Source organism: Protopterus annectens, chromosome 3.part0 (genome assembly GCF_019279795.1).
Source record: "Protopterus annectens isolate FY-2018-M chromosome 3.part0, PAN1.0, whole genome shotgun sequence".
In the NCBI taxonomy this organism is placed as follows: Eukaryota; Metazoa; Chordata; order Ceratodontiformes; family Protopteridae; genus Protopterus; species Protopterus annectens.
Window position 1 is genome coordinate 679,307,346 of NC_056731.1, and position 14,612 is coordinate 679,321,957.

The following is a 14,612-nucleotide window of genomic DNA, read 5'->3' on the forward strand; positions in this document are numbered from 1 at the left end:
CACACACACACACACACACACACCAACATTTAGCTTGGCTGAGCCAGCCATATCTGCATACTGAATGGATTATACTATTCATCTGGGGTCTGTTATTTGCAGTTTAAAATTTAAGCAACAGGGAAAGTACCATTGACTCGATGGAGGAGAAATTGGGTTGAAAATATTTTGCTAACTGTATATTTCCCAATGGTGACTCATTCTGGGACATCCCTCAATGTGTCAAGAGGAAGAATGCTCTCCTTAGATCTCAGAGGTTGACAGAATTACTCATTGCTTGGACACTGTCACTTGGCACTTTTTTAATCTGTAGCAGCATATTCAATTTTCTAAGTCCAAACAAACAGAAAAGAGCAACCAGCAAATAAATACTGAAAAAGGAAACAAAATAAATAGCTGGCTAGGCAGAGAGATGTGAGCAAGGCAAAAATGTAATAAAATACTTTAAAACTAGTTAAAATAAACAGGATAAGTGCTGTCATACACACAGGTACTTCTTCAGATCCATGAAAAACTCCATCTAACAATGCATTTATATAGCTTAATGTCTAAGGTCATGTGATCTTAACAATGTCTTAATGGGGATAACTTCATTTAATCCATTACTTTCATTAGCCCTAAGCAAATGCATCCATTTTATCTCTACACATTCTGTCTTAGTTCTTATGTCACCACCTCTCAAACCTGGTGTATAAATTTCCAACACTAAAAATTTAAACCAATGTTCATATCCTGCTGACATAACATGTTTAGATAGGGCATTTCTTTCATCTTTCTTGGTGATACCATAAACATGCTCTATTATTCGATCTCTCAGGCAACGGCTGGTTTTCCCAACATAGAAACTTCTACAGACTACACAAGATGCACAATACACGATATTTTGACTACTACAGTCAGCATAGAGTCTAACATTAAACACCTGTCCTGTGTCTGGATGTACAAACTGATCATCTGTGTCTACATATCTGCATGCACTGCAGTGATGGCATGGGAACATACCTACCCTTTGACTAACTATATTCCTCTGACCACCAGACAGAGGCTTATAACACAACATTTTCTTTATCGAAGGGGTGATTCTTAAAAGAAAAGGAGGGTAAGTCTCCTAACAGCCCCTTACATCTCTCATCAGAAGCCAAGATCCTCCAGTACTTCTTAATTACTTCACAAATATGTCCTGAATCCTTAGAGTATGTGAGGGTCATACGTATCAGCTGAGTAGGCTTCAATGTAGAAGGAGCAGAGTCCTCTACTCTCTCATTAAAGTAAGATCTTTTACGTGTACCCCTCAACATAATTGCATCATTCTGTGCAGTCACTATCTCAGTGCTACTGTACCCTCTATCTAACAAATTGTTAGTAAGTGTATCAAAGGAGTCATACATATCACTGTCTTTTGTGATCAGTCTTGCTGTCCTAAAGAACTGTCCTTTCAGGACATTCTGCTGGGGTGCATGCTGCGTGAGTGTACGCTGTTATTAGTCTTGCATGACTTAACAAACTCTCTAGTGTGCAAGCCTCCTGCAGTCTTATGTACCATAACATCCGAAAATGATAGATTCTGAGGACCATTCATAAGTGAACCGAAGAAAGTCAGTAGTACTGTTGAGGTAACACACAAACTGGTCAAGGCTTTCTACTGTGTCCCCCCAAACAAGAAACAAATCATCCACATAGCGGCCATAATAAAGTACAGAACGTATGAAACTGTTGCTATCAGAAAAAACTTTTTGCAGCACCCATTCTGCCATTACCATATTGGCATAGCTATTGGCACATAGCATGCCCATAGCTACCCCTTTTTGTTGCAAAAAGTGCTCATTCTCAAATATGCTCCAAGATAAGTTCCAACAGAGTGCAGATCAAGTAGATCTTATCACTACCAAAAGCAGGGTTCCTGCCCAAATTTGTTTGAACATTATCGATACCTGCATCATTTGGAATGCAAGTAAAGAGGGAGGCAATGTCTAACATAACCATCAGGGCCTCTTCTCTATAGTCTGTAATGGACCATCTATACAACTTACTGAGGAAATCCCTAGTATCTCTCAGGATGTTCCTCATTCGATTAAAAACTGGACGCAGTTGCCTGTCGACACAAATGGACATAGGCTCCATGGCCCAGCCCCTGCCAGACACTATTGGCTGCATAGGTGGATGCAACAGATTCTTATAGTCCTTTGGAAGTCCATAGATTTTTGGTATTACCGTATTCTCAACCATGAAATAGTCATACAAGCCTCTTTCAATCGCACCACCCATAAGTGGACCTTCATCTCTCTCATTCATATCAGCTGTTTGTCTATCTATTCCCTGTCTGTCTAGCTTAGTATAAGTAGAGTCATCACTCAGCATCAAGAACATAGCATCCAAATAATCTGACACATTCATCACAACTATGCCACCACCTCTGTCAGCGGAAGCAAATATCATTGCACTTAATTAAATCAATCAGAGAGGAAAATTCTTCCTGACTCAAATTATTACTAACCCTCTTGTTTTTCATATCATTACCAGAAGGATTATAAAACTAAGTGTAAACATCATCAGTACACAATTTAAAAAATGCTTCAACCAAGGGTGTATTGACAGGTGTAAAAACACCAGGCTTCCTGAACATGCAAGCATTAAAACCGTCTTCATTCCCAAACTGTAACTTTAAAGAAATGTTCCTGACAAACAATTTCAAGTTAATTAACACATCATTTAGTGTAGAGTTACCAGCTGGAATAAAGATGAGTCCTTTATTCAGCGCACTTTTTTGCTCAGAGGTTAAAGTTACTGAAGAAAGGTTAAAAATGAAACCTTCGGCACCTTGCATCGGACTGTTTGACCTGTCTCTGTCGTTTATTGCCCATCTTGTCTCTGCTCTGAGACCTCCTTCTCTACCTGCCTTACAGAGGGTGTAGCTGTACATCATGCATTACAATTGCCAAATCCATCCACACATGCCCTTAAAATACAGCCTGAACTGAGGCAAATGGAACTGCAGATGGAGATGCAATATTTTGAAACAATCAAAAGAATGAAAGAGTGCAAACAGTAAAGAAAGTGTGAGCAGAGAGACGGCAAAACTGCAACACTGAGAACTGCATCAGCACAAGAAAAGGATCTTCCACATGATGCAGGAGTCTGCACTGAAAACTCAGGCCTGAAATCCAAGGTCAGTACTAAGCTTCTTCATTATAAAGATGGGAATGATTTTGACTGTTTTCTTCAGGCATTTGAATATTTGCATAGTCAGCACCAAACAGACCCGAGCAATAATAAAGGTTTTTTAAATCTTAACGGATAAGGCAATACCTGCTCAGCTTAAGTTAAGTGATACTAATTGTTATGATTTTCTAAAACTAAAGCATGTTTTGTGAGAATCTTATAAATGAACAGCTGAAGCTTACAGGGAACAGTTTGGAGGAAAATAGAAGACAGTATCAATGAGTTAATCCTTTGTAGAACTAAGTATTTCTTTTAATCAGTGGGTAAGTGAATATTAAATTACTCTTTTTAAAAAGTTGAGAGACCTTTTCCAAAGGGCACAAGTACATGACGTTATGCCTAAGTATATCAGAATAAGCATGACAGACTGGGAACATACCAGTGCTGTAGAAGTCTGCAGAAAGGGTGATGTCTATCTACTCATCGAGGCCAACTTCAGTAGAAAGGGTACCCAGCACTTTAACTGGCTATAAGAGAACCCACTGGTGCAGTCTAACCTATCACAGCAAGTTCTTTAGGCAAAGGAAGAAGCTACTAGTTTCTAGTAAACACCAAGGTCTTGAGGTTAGATGTTTTAACTTTATCCAAGAGGAGCATTTAAGTTACAAATGTCTACAATGACATGGCAGGGAATGGAAGGTATCAGAGTTAGCTAGCAGAGGTTTTATTATGGTAGTAGTGGGTTGTCTGGAGACATCCAATATTCCAAACTACCTCAGTGATACACACCTTGTCCTGGTGGTGGCAAAAGAGGCCACTGTGAAGAAGGACACAGCATTAAGTAGAGCTACTGTCAAGCCTGCATTTGTTAAGAAGGAACAACACTTATTCAAGCAGTCCACACCAGTTACATCTTTGGCAAAAAACACTTTTTCATGTTTTATTGCCAGAGTTCACTTGCATTTGGAAGGGAGACAAAGGAACAGGCAGGTGCTGAGAGTTTGATGATGTCCTAGATCATGTTTTAATCAGAAATGATTTTAATGATACAGAAACTTGTGAACATGTAGTTACAAGTAGACAGGCATAGAGGCAACATACAGGGATGGCTGATGCCCAAACATTAAACACAGCCTGTAATATGGTTACTTCAGGAAAAGAGATAGGTAATTGCATCAGGGATGAAACAGAGACACATATTTCAAAAGGTACTTAAATTCCTTTAGAGCAGTTTCTCCAAGCGAAGAGTTAGGTGGTAGAAGCATACCAGAATCTGAGCCACAGACATCTATTGATGATAGATTTCCTTTGTAAGGAGAACTGGGGAGAATCACAAAGAAATTATTAAACAAGCCTAACTCTCAGAACCTTACATACTGAACTTAAGGGAGGTAATTAAAAAGGCTCATGGTTCTCATGAGCAAAAGGGTCTTTATACTGAGACATTAGGTTACTGTGCAAAGAATGGACTCCTGAAGGAGGACTAAAGTGAGAAGAGATACAACTGTTGGCAGTCCCAAGGGCCTCCAATAGGGTGCTTCTGGACATAATTCAGATATCACTTTTTCAGGTGATTGGTAGACTCATGATAACACGACTGAATGAGATATTTTTAAAAGGAAGCCTAGCATTGTTACCAGACATCTTAATTTAGTTCCAATACACATATAGAACAAAAGCACTTAACAATAACTATTTTAATAAATTATTTTAAATAACTCCAGTGGTGTCAGTTCTAAGTTCACTCTAAGCTGAATGGCAAAAAAGTGCAGTTTTCTGATCAAGTACTCTTTCTTAATAAGGGGTATCAGTCAAAAAAGGTTCTTTTTTAGAAACTGCTGCAAACTGCTTGTTGTTGCAAGCAGCTTACTACAAAGAAGACCACACAGGACACTAAAGCAAGCATATCAGTCCTGAGTGCAGAAGCAGTTTTGGAATTAATTTCTGTACCACAATTCAGAAATGCCGGTACATAAATAAATGGGGGTACTGTACTACCGATTGATCTCGTATGTGATCATGCCTCTAATACCTTCTGCCTGCCCTCTTCACCCCACCCTTGCTATTCTTCTGCTCTCAGTACTCCACTACCAATCTTGCTGTTCGTGTTGCATTTGCTGGCAAAATGTCTCTGTCTGTTTTGCAAAGCTGTGTAACTCCATTCCTCCCAATGTGTGCTACTTTAATAACTTAAGAACCCTTCAGGTGAAAACTAAAGTCATTCTTTATTCGCTCAAAGCCTAAACATAAAGCATTGCCAGTACTCTAGCTCCTTGTCCTGTAGTTAGTTATTCTTCTTCTTTCGGCTTTTCCTGGTTAGGGGTCGCCACAGCAGATCATCTGTCCGCTCATGATTGGCAGTGGAATTTTACGGTGTCGAGTTGCCAGCCTGGCGCCCAACCTTCTACAGAAGGCACACACACTCACACCTAGGGCCAGTTTAGAGTGTCCCATCCACCTACTGCATGTCTTTGGCATGTGAGAGGAAACCGGAGCACCAGGAGGAAACTCACACGACCACAGGGAGGACATGCAGACTCCACACAGAAGGCACCCCAGTCGAGAATCGAACCAGAGAACCTCTTGCTGTAAGGCGACAACACTAACCGCTGCACCACCATTGTTCTGTAGTTAGTTAAATACAGATATTATGTAGAAGTTTTTGCCACTAGTCTGGAAGGTAGTACAATCATTCAAATAGTAGTAATTATTGTTACTTTAGCTTTTGTAATCGCATTCTTCCTTTTTTTTTTAGATATCCATTCAATAGCTGAAAATTATCCGTTTGTCTGTTTTTTTATCAGTTGATTCACGTAGTCAAAAAATTAATAAAATTAACAAATGCAACCGTCTAACTAACAGCATTCCACATAACTCATGGCGGCATGACTTCCAGTCTGCATATGTGAAGACCGCTGGTTAAAATACAAATATAAAACAGACAAAAAAGTTTGTTAGCCTACAGATTGAGGTGGTATAAGGGAGCACCCAACATGAACGCACTTAGTTCTGGAATTCTAGGTGGGACTTCTGAATATTATAACAAATACTCTATTCAGAAAGAATAAAATGACACTGGAATATCGTTAATTCAGGATATGTAACTGATTATAAGTGATTACTTCATAGCAGGTGCAGTTTTATGTGACATAAATATAAAAATATTATTTAGAACCTGATAGATATAAGTCGAAAGGATGGGGAAAAGCAACACACTGAAACATTTCATGCTCTACAAATATAGTTTAAGATATTGGCATGTTGTTCTGGCAAATGAGTGTAATAACCAGTGTGAGGACTTCATTCAAGACATTATGTTCAACACAATTAGGCTTTTTGGCATGACATACAGTTCTATAAGCCAATATGTTGAGTGCTTTCTCACATAGACTCCTGTGCAATGAATCGCAGAGCATCTGGAATGCTGTGTACATGTATGTCTGTGCACCGAAACTCCTGTAGCTGTGTTGCTGTTTTTCTTGATTAGTCTTTGGGGAAGTATATATTTATATTAATAGTTGGACAGCAATAACATGCATATTAGCAAACATTCCAAGTGCGCCATTTATATCCACCTTCTGCATATCACTATTCAGTCCTAATGTTCTTTATTGTCTTTTACAAGTCTCTTCTCTTTTTTACATTTTGCCTGCATTTTCTTTCTGCCTTTAGTAGAGTTGCTTAGCCCTAATACCAGTCCTTTTTTTACTGCATTACCATTATGAATTGTATTCCTCTTTTAACATTCTTTATCTCAGGAAAAAAGCAGGAGTTTATCGACTACTACCTAACCCCTGCAAAGTTCAAAAATTCAAGTAGTTCTTCCTTATTATTCTGCTGTTTTAAAAGGAACCTTTACACATGATGTAGATGTCTGCCTTGCATCAGGGCAGTAGTTAAACATATCTGAAATCATGCACATATAAAGTTATACACAACAAACAAACAAAACACTAAACTGCCTTCGCTGATAAGTCAACAGCAAAACTGATTATTTTTCTCCTTGCCAGCATTGAATGAGGAACAGACACACTGCTCTATCAATCACTAAATACAAAACATGCATGTACAATAAATTTCACATGATACACAAATGATGAAAAGGGACAAGGATGAATGCATGCGTAGGTATCAAGAGAATACTTCACAGTGCAATGACAAGACCTTAACCATTTCAAGCCATACTGCGAGTAGACATATTTACCTGCTTCAGAGTCAGACAGTTGGGCTTTTACACTGCATAGCTTGACAAGAGGCTACACATTTCCCTTAAGCAAACTAGGCTTTTAAAATAATGACTAAAACACTCAGGATGGTTATGGCTAGCCGAGTCTGACTGGGAGATTTTTTTAATGGAAAATAACTACATTAAAACCTCAAAGTAAATGTCAGTCGTTTCCTGAGGGAAAAAAAAAAGACAACAATGTGTCACTTACGATTTGTGTAATGTTGCCTGTTGTACACTCCCTTGTAAAGTCTGCAGGTTGAATTGTTACCTTTGCATACTCCACAAACATCAAGACGTGCGCTGGAACCCAAAACACGGTCACAACCAACTGTCTAAAAAAAAAAGGTTACAGCACTTAGAACATGGTTATGAGGGAAACTTGACATGCACCAGAATTTATTTATTTATTTAGCAGGTAAGTGGACTGAACTATAAACTTGCACTTTCAGCTAAAATCTACTAAGGCAATGGAAAAATAGTACAATAAGGAAGAAAACATCAGAAATGCAAGCAGATAATTAAAACAAAACTTATAGCAGTACATACCAAATGCATGCTTACAGTTCCTACTTCAGCATATGGACAGGGGCAGTATTTACTACAAGCAGCAAGTATAACAGATTGGTTTGTGAAAATGAACAACAGTCATCTGTAGTAATTTCTGTATGTCACACAATAGCGAAAGTTGCTTCTATTGTCAACAATTAAATGTCTGAGCAATATGGATTCAAATGATGCCATACTAAGCTTAATTATATTACCACAGGTAATGAAATCTACATCACAAGTCTTGAGATGGAGATAATTTATCCAGTATATCCATTTAGAGTTGTGATGAGAGGTGCTAATACAGAGGGACTGAATATGTCAGACTGTTTTTTAAACTTTAGTGTTCCAGACTGTTGCAGGGCATTGACAAAATTCAGAAGTTTGCATGGTACAATGCAGGTCTGGAGAAAGGTCCTGTGTAAGAAGGTAAATCCTCCTATATTTGCAAGTGTTACACAGTGTTGCTGCCTGCTCGGCCAGTGCCAGTAAATTTGAAGAGTCTGCTTAACAACCTCTTACAGCAAGAAAGCTGGACAAAGCCATAGATAATGGGGGGGGGGGGGGGTCAAAGGCTCAAAATAGAGACATTTTTGAAATATTGCTCTTACAAACTTAGAAGGTTGATAGAATAATAAGGTTTACATTACATGAATTTTCTGAAGAGCATGAGGTTTGAAACTCAAATGTCTGTCAGTCTGAAATGACATGGGAATGATTTGCCAGAAAAACAAAACTTTATGAGGAAAAGATCAAAAGTATGAGACAAAAACCTGGACATTCTGTAAAAGTCTGGACAGTTGAAAGGTATGCTGATTAATGGTAATTATACAATGACCGCCCATTAATATTCCAAAATGTACACGCTGATTTAAATCCCACAATATACCAACGGAAAAAAGGTCCGGTCGTCCGGACTTTTTTCCATTGGTATAAAGTCCTCAAAATATTTTTTTAAACAAATAAAAAAAAAAGAGAGAAAAAAACGGAACAACGGAAACTTTCTTTTCTCCGTTGCTTTCGTTTGTAAGCATTGATGTACTTGGTATGCATGGGACGCAAGTCCCATACTCATGCTCAGTACATCAAAATAGGGAAGCAGTGTACCACAGCCAGCGGAAGAACAGTAATGCACTATTATACAAAGACATTATTTAAAAAAAAGTAAGTATTTTTTTTCTTAAATAATGTCATTGTATAATAGCAATAACCAACTCCGTGGTTGTGGTATATTGAAATTTACCCACGGTTGGCTTTATTTAATCAGTCGGACTCTGTCCTCATGATTAAACCACACCAGCCATGGGTAAATCTTCATTATACCATGACCCCCCATTAATATTCCAAAATGTGCGTAAATCGACTTAGACTAATGGAAAAAGGTCAGGTCGCCCGGACTTTTTCCATTAGTATGTCTTTTTTTAAAACACTGTCTCGCTATGTTAAAAGAGTTTAACATAGCGAGACAGGTTTAAAAAAAAGCAACAGAGATCTCCATTGCTTTTTTTAAAGCTGTCTCGCTATGTTAAACTCCTTTAACCTAGCGACACAGTGTGTAAAAAGCAATGGAGATCTTGCTTTCTCCGTTGCTTTTTTTTTAAACCTGTCTCGCTATGTTAAATGGGTTTAACATAGCGAGACAGCTTTAAAATAAGCAACGGATATCTCCGTTGCTTATTTTAAAGCTGTCTCGCTATGTTAAACCCATTTAACATAGCGAAACAGTAAAAAGCAATGGAGATCTTGCTTTCTCTGTTGCTTTTGCCCACAGCTCTGATGTACTGCATAGGCATACGCATGCGCAGTACATCAGAACTGCCACAGAAAACCAGACAGCTGCAGAAGGGCAGCAAGGAGGCATTATACAATGCCATTATTTAAGAAAAGTAATTTTTTTTTCTTAAATAATGTCATTGTATAATAGCAATAACCCACTTCTGGGTGTGGGTAATGCTGGATTTACCCATGGTTGGCTTTGTTTGGTCCCTCGGGCTTCACCCTCATGACCAAACCACACCAACCATCAGTAAATCCAGCACTACCCACACCCAGGCATGGGTTATTGCTATAATATACCACACCACGCCGTCGGTTATTGCTTTGGTAGTTTAAAGAATACAGTATGTCATCATACCGACACCTTGTGCTTTGCTTTTAGAACACAAAATCCCAACAGATGAGCAATACAATAGTAAGTACTATCCTCCAATTTAGTTAGCCACATCCAAGAGTTTTTGTTAATCTCTTTGAGATCACTTAGATGTACTGAAGTGTGCAGAAACCATTTTGCACCTTTCATTTCCTTCATTTCCACTGGCCCTCTGCCTTAGATCATGGGGTCCCATTATATTGGCCCTCTGCCTTAGATCATAGGGGTCCCATTATATTTCCCCTCTGCCTTAGATCATAGGGGTCCCATTATATTGGCCCTCTGCCTTAGATCATAGGGGTCCCATTATATTGGCCCTCTGCCTTAGATCATAGGGGTCCCATTATATTGGCCCTCTGCCTTAGATCATAGGGGTCCCATTATATTGGCCCTCTGCCTTAGATCATAGGGGTCCCATTATATTGGCCCTCTGCCTTAGATCATAGGGGACCCATTCTCTTCTCTTCTATTCAAGTCACATGAAATAGGGCTGGCAACACACTGTCCCTTCTTACCTTTTGTTTTTTTACATCATTTTAGAATAAAGACAATAACATTGGCAGGTATTCATACCAAAATCAGTGACAGAGTTTTGTGATAAACAATAAAAATAAAAAAGGCAAGATAGAGAGATAAAAAAAGAGACAGTAACGGGAAAAAGAACTCCCTAATCTCCCTTTTGCTAATTTCAATCATCCAAATGTTATCTTTCAAAGTATATTATTTCTGAAAGAAACAACTATGACTGTACTTAATGAAAATTTCATGGTTCTGTAATAATAACATTATATGTCTGGTTGCCGTGAAGGACAGTAAAAGAGTTTATTTTCTTTTGTAAAAGGAGTACATTCTTCTGGGTCTAATAGCTATAATACTGTCACAGCTGAAAGGAAAACACAGACATAGATGGTAATAATTTTATAGTCCTCACTAATAGTGAATTTATTTGGGATCATTTCCAGCACACATGCACCCATGTACCAGCTTTTCCACTAGTATGCCAAAATAGCTTACTACAATAAGCCCATCCTACTTTGTCTAGAAATCAGTTGGCCTAATTAAATATTTTATGCTGAATTATTCTATTTCTGTATGAGCCTATTAATCTGTTGATCTAAGCAAATCACTAATCATTTCTAAGTCATTAGAGAATCATTTCCATCTATGAGTTATCTGTGAAACATAATGCACAGAATCAGGGTTACAATTACTGTACATCTTGACGGGTCTATATTAGAATCGTGAAAGCTGACTTTTACGACTACAACTTCATCAACACATAAATGTCAATGTACTAACAGAGAAGTACAAAAATAGCGAATTTCAGAATGCCGAACGTGATTTCTTAGCCAGCAGGGTGATCGTGGGGATAGGAAATAAATCCTTTTCCCCACTTTAGTGCAGTCACGGAGTTGGGATATTTAAGTAGGGGGGGTGTGGTGGGTGCAGGGATGCTTGCCCCCCTGCAAAAACATTTGAAAAAGTGTTTTACATTAGGTTTGTTCACTTAGGTTTACCTTACTGTATGGCGCTGTTGCTTCCGGGAATACGTTCAGCATTCTTATTTTCACTTTTTTTGTACTTCGCTGTTTTCGGACTTTGACATTTATGTGTCGATTAACTTGTATTCACGAAAGTCAGCTTTCGCGATTCTAATATAGACCCTATCTTGACATATATATTTAACAGATAGAATATCTGGAAAAATATCTCATGTATTATAAAATATAGTGATTCATTTAGAAAATGTATGTTGCAATTTAGGTTTAATTAAAAAGGAAGCTTATAAAAATGTACATATAATATGGAAACATTAACCTAAGGAAGAAAGTAATGCGCTATATAGTCATATGAACCTCCAGTTTATAATCATTGATAAAGTATACATCAAGTTAATTATTGCTACCCTAAACTGTAGGAAAAGTAAATCATAAAAAAATAGGAAATATATTTTTACTGAAATACAGATTAAATGAACAGAAGGCTGATACAAATCTACAAGACAGTGCACATAGTAGATCAACCATAGTCAAATGTCATGTATACAATTTGGAATAAAATGTCAAGGCAATGATAACATAACCCACATTTCCATGTATAACAGCTGGTCCATATTTGTACATATACATATAATTCTTCATGACCCTCAACACCTGTAAAATCTTGATCTTCAACTAATACTTCTCAGGGATCTCTGTAAACCACAGTCTTTTTTCTCCAGATCATACATCATTTAGAGTACACCTCAAAACTTGGAATAAAATGTAAATTACAGAAGAAAAATTCAACTGAACTTTATAGAATTAATATGCCCAATTAGGGAATATATATTCATTATCCATTGTTGAATTAGACATTGTGTTGTTAGAAATTGTATTTTTATGAGCAGATAATACTTGATAAAACATCTCTATGACCTAGCCAACCATGAAATTTAAAGTGTGCCACAATCAGAAGGTTCTAGATGTTTTCTTTGAGTTGAGAACTAAAATATTTGTTTTACTATATTAATGGCATATCCATTAATCTTAAATACTTTAATAGTTAGCTCAAAGAAGGCAGCAATAGAGTTTCAGTATCAGAGATTATAAGAAGAGTGTCATCTACAATTATACAATATTAGACATTTAAATCAGATATATGGAAATGAGTTGTACATGACTACTATACATCTATGACACTAACTAGTTTAGTTATAAAATAAACAGGGCATGAGAAAACAGACATCCCCACATACTGATATGATATTCTTTTAATGGAGAACCAAACACCTTTAGAAGACATAGAAAATCTGTGTATTGTTAAGGCACAGTTAATTAGCTGGCAACTGAAAAAGTCCCAAAATGCTGATCATATACTGATGTTCAGTTTTATCACAAAATAAAACCAAAACATGTACTAGGTGAAGCAGTATCAGATTGTATGAACTTTTCTTATTTGATTTAACACACTCATATCCTTCATAGGTACAATGCCAACTTGAGATGGATTTATTAAATCTGTTAAATATTTACCTGCACAAGCTACTAATTCACTAGATATGCATTTTGTAATCTAAGTTTAACAGGGTAATGGGACAATAACTATTTTTGTCAGAGGGCTCCTTATTTGGTTTGAGTGAAAAATAGTTTTAACTGCACAAAAACATTTATCTGAAAAAAAAAAAAACAGGGACACTGGATTATTGCAAAAGCTTCAAGAAGACCAGCATTAACTACTTATAAAATGTAAAGTTTGTTAGGAAAGATATCATGGCTATGATCTTATTTTTAGGTATAAAAAGTATATTCTTAGAAAAAAAATCTTTACAAACTACAGTATTATAAAAGCACACAATATAATGAGATTTATTTTGCAATAACTGTTGATATTCTAAACCAGAACAATTTTCCTGATAACAATATATGTCTTGAAATTAATCTGCTAAAATATATAAGGGATCAACTACATATATGGTTATTTATATAGATTTCTTCTTGCTTTACTTTCCTAGTAATCAAATGTCAATAAATAAATAAGTTTAGCTAATAGGCGAAAACTTGAGAGGTTGTCTCTATAGAGCGATATATATGTTGCAGAGAAGGAAAGAATACTTTTGCATTGTGATTACGAACTCCATACCTGAGGCAGATAAAGATCACCATAAAGAAAAGTTATCATAATTGGCTGTTAAAAGACCATCAGTTATTAACTATTCAAATAAAGTATTTAGCTTAGCTGTCTACCGTTTACAGTGGAAAAGACAAAGGAAATAAAAGAAAAATGAAAGCTGGCCATTTGTAAAAGAAACAATTATTTAGAATTATGCTGTATAAAAATATGTTATTTTATTAATTATATAATAGTATTTCTCAACATGTAATCATTGAGTTTCTTGAAAATACTGTCCAAAAAAAGCAGATGGGATTCAACATTAAATATGCATGTTTTTTTAAGTTTTAAGGGAAACAATAAATTTCATACACCTGAAATAATAACTTTGGAGAGTCAAAATTATTTCTATTTTATGTCAAAATATAGAAAGCCAGAATAAGTGGAGGATTTTGCATACTAAATATCCACGAAAGCATTATTAGTAAGAACAGCTTGTAGTACATAAGAAACTCACAATGTTCCCGGCCTGTGAATATCCATAGTGTAATTATGACAACTGCCTAAAACTGTACTGAAGTGCCCAGTCAACAATAACAGATTACCTTGAAGGAGCTGCAACCTTTTCTCTAAAGTGAGCAGAAATGCAAAATAATGATCAAGTGAAAAACAGATCAAGCCAACAACAAGCGGAGAAAACTCGACCACATGCATTAATTAGGACATGCTGGAGGGGTAGATTCAAAATGCAAACCTTAATGGGATACTTTTCTAGGAGAGTATAACTTGTCCTTATAAACAGTATGAGTCTCTGAAACTCACTTATGTGAAACAATATAGTGGTATAACCACTCTTACAGACTTATTACACAAAGAATGAACAAACAGACATACAACCATACATTTTCTTATATTCAAGAGATTGTCCCATCTTTTAGT

The 14,612-nt window shown here is 36.7% G+C and overlaps 1 protein-coding gene across 1 annotated transcript in view; it reads right to left on the reverse strand.

The window, feature by feature from the left end:
• Window positions 1-14,612, reverse strand: part of ADAMTS16 (ADAM metallopeptidase with thrombospondin type 1 motif 16) — a 1,625,291-nt gene that overhangs the window by 861,111 nt on the left and 749,568 nt on the right. Inside the window, exon 15 of the mRNA XM_044065078.1 lies at window positions 7,596-7,719. Within this exon, the coding sequence (XP_043921013.1) occupies window positions 7,596-7,719 (124 nt within the window). The remainder of the gene's footprint in view (window positions 1-7,595; window positions 7,720-14,612) is intronic.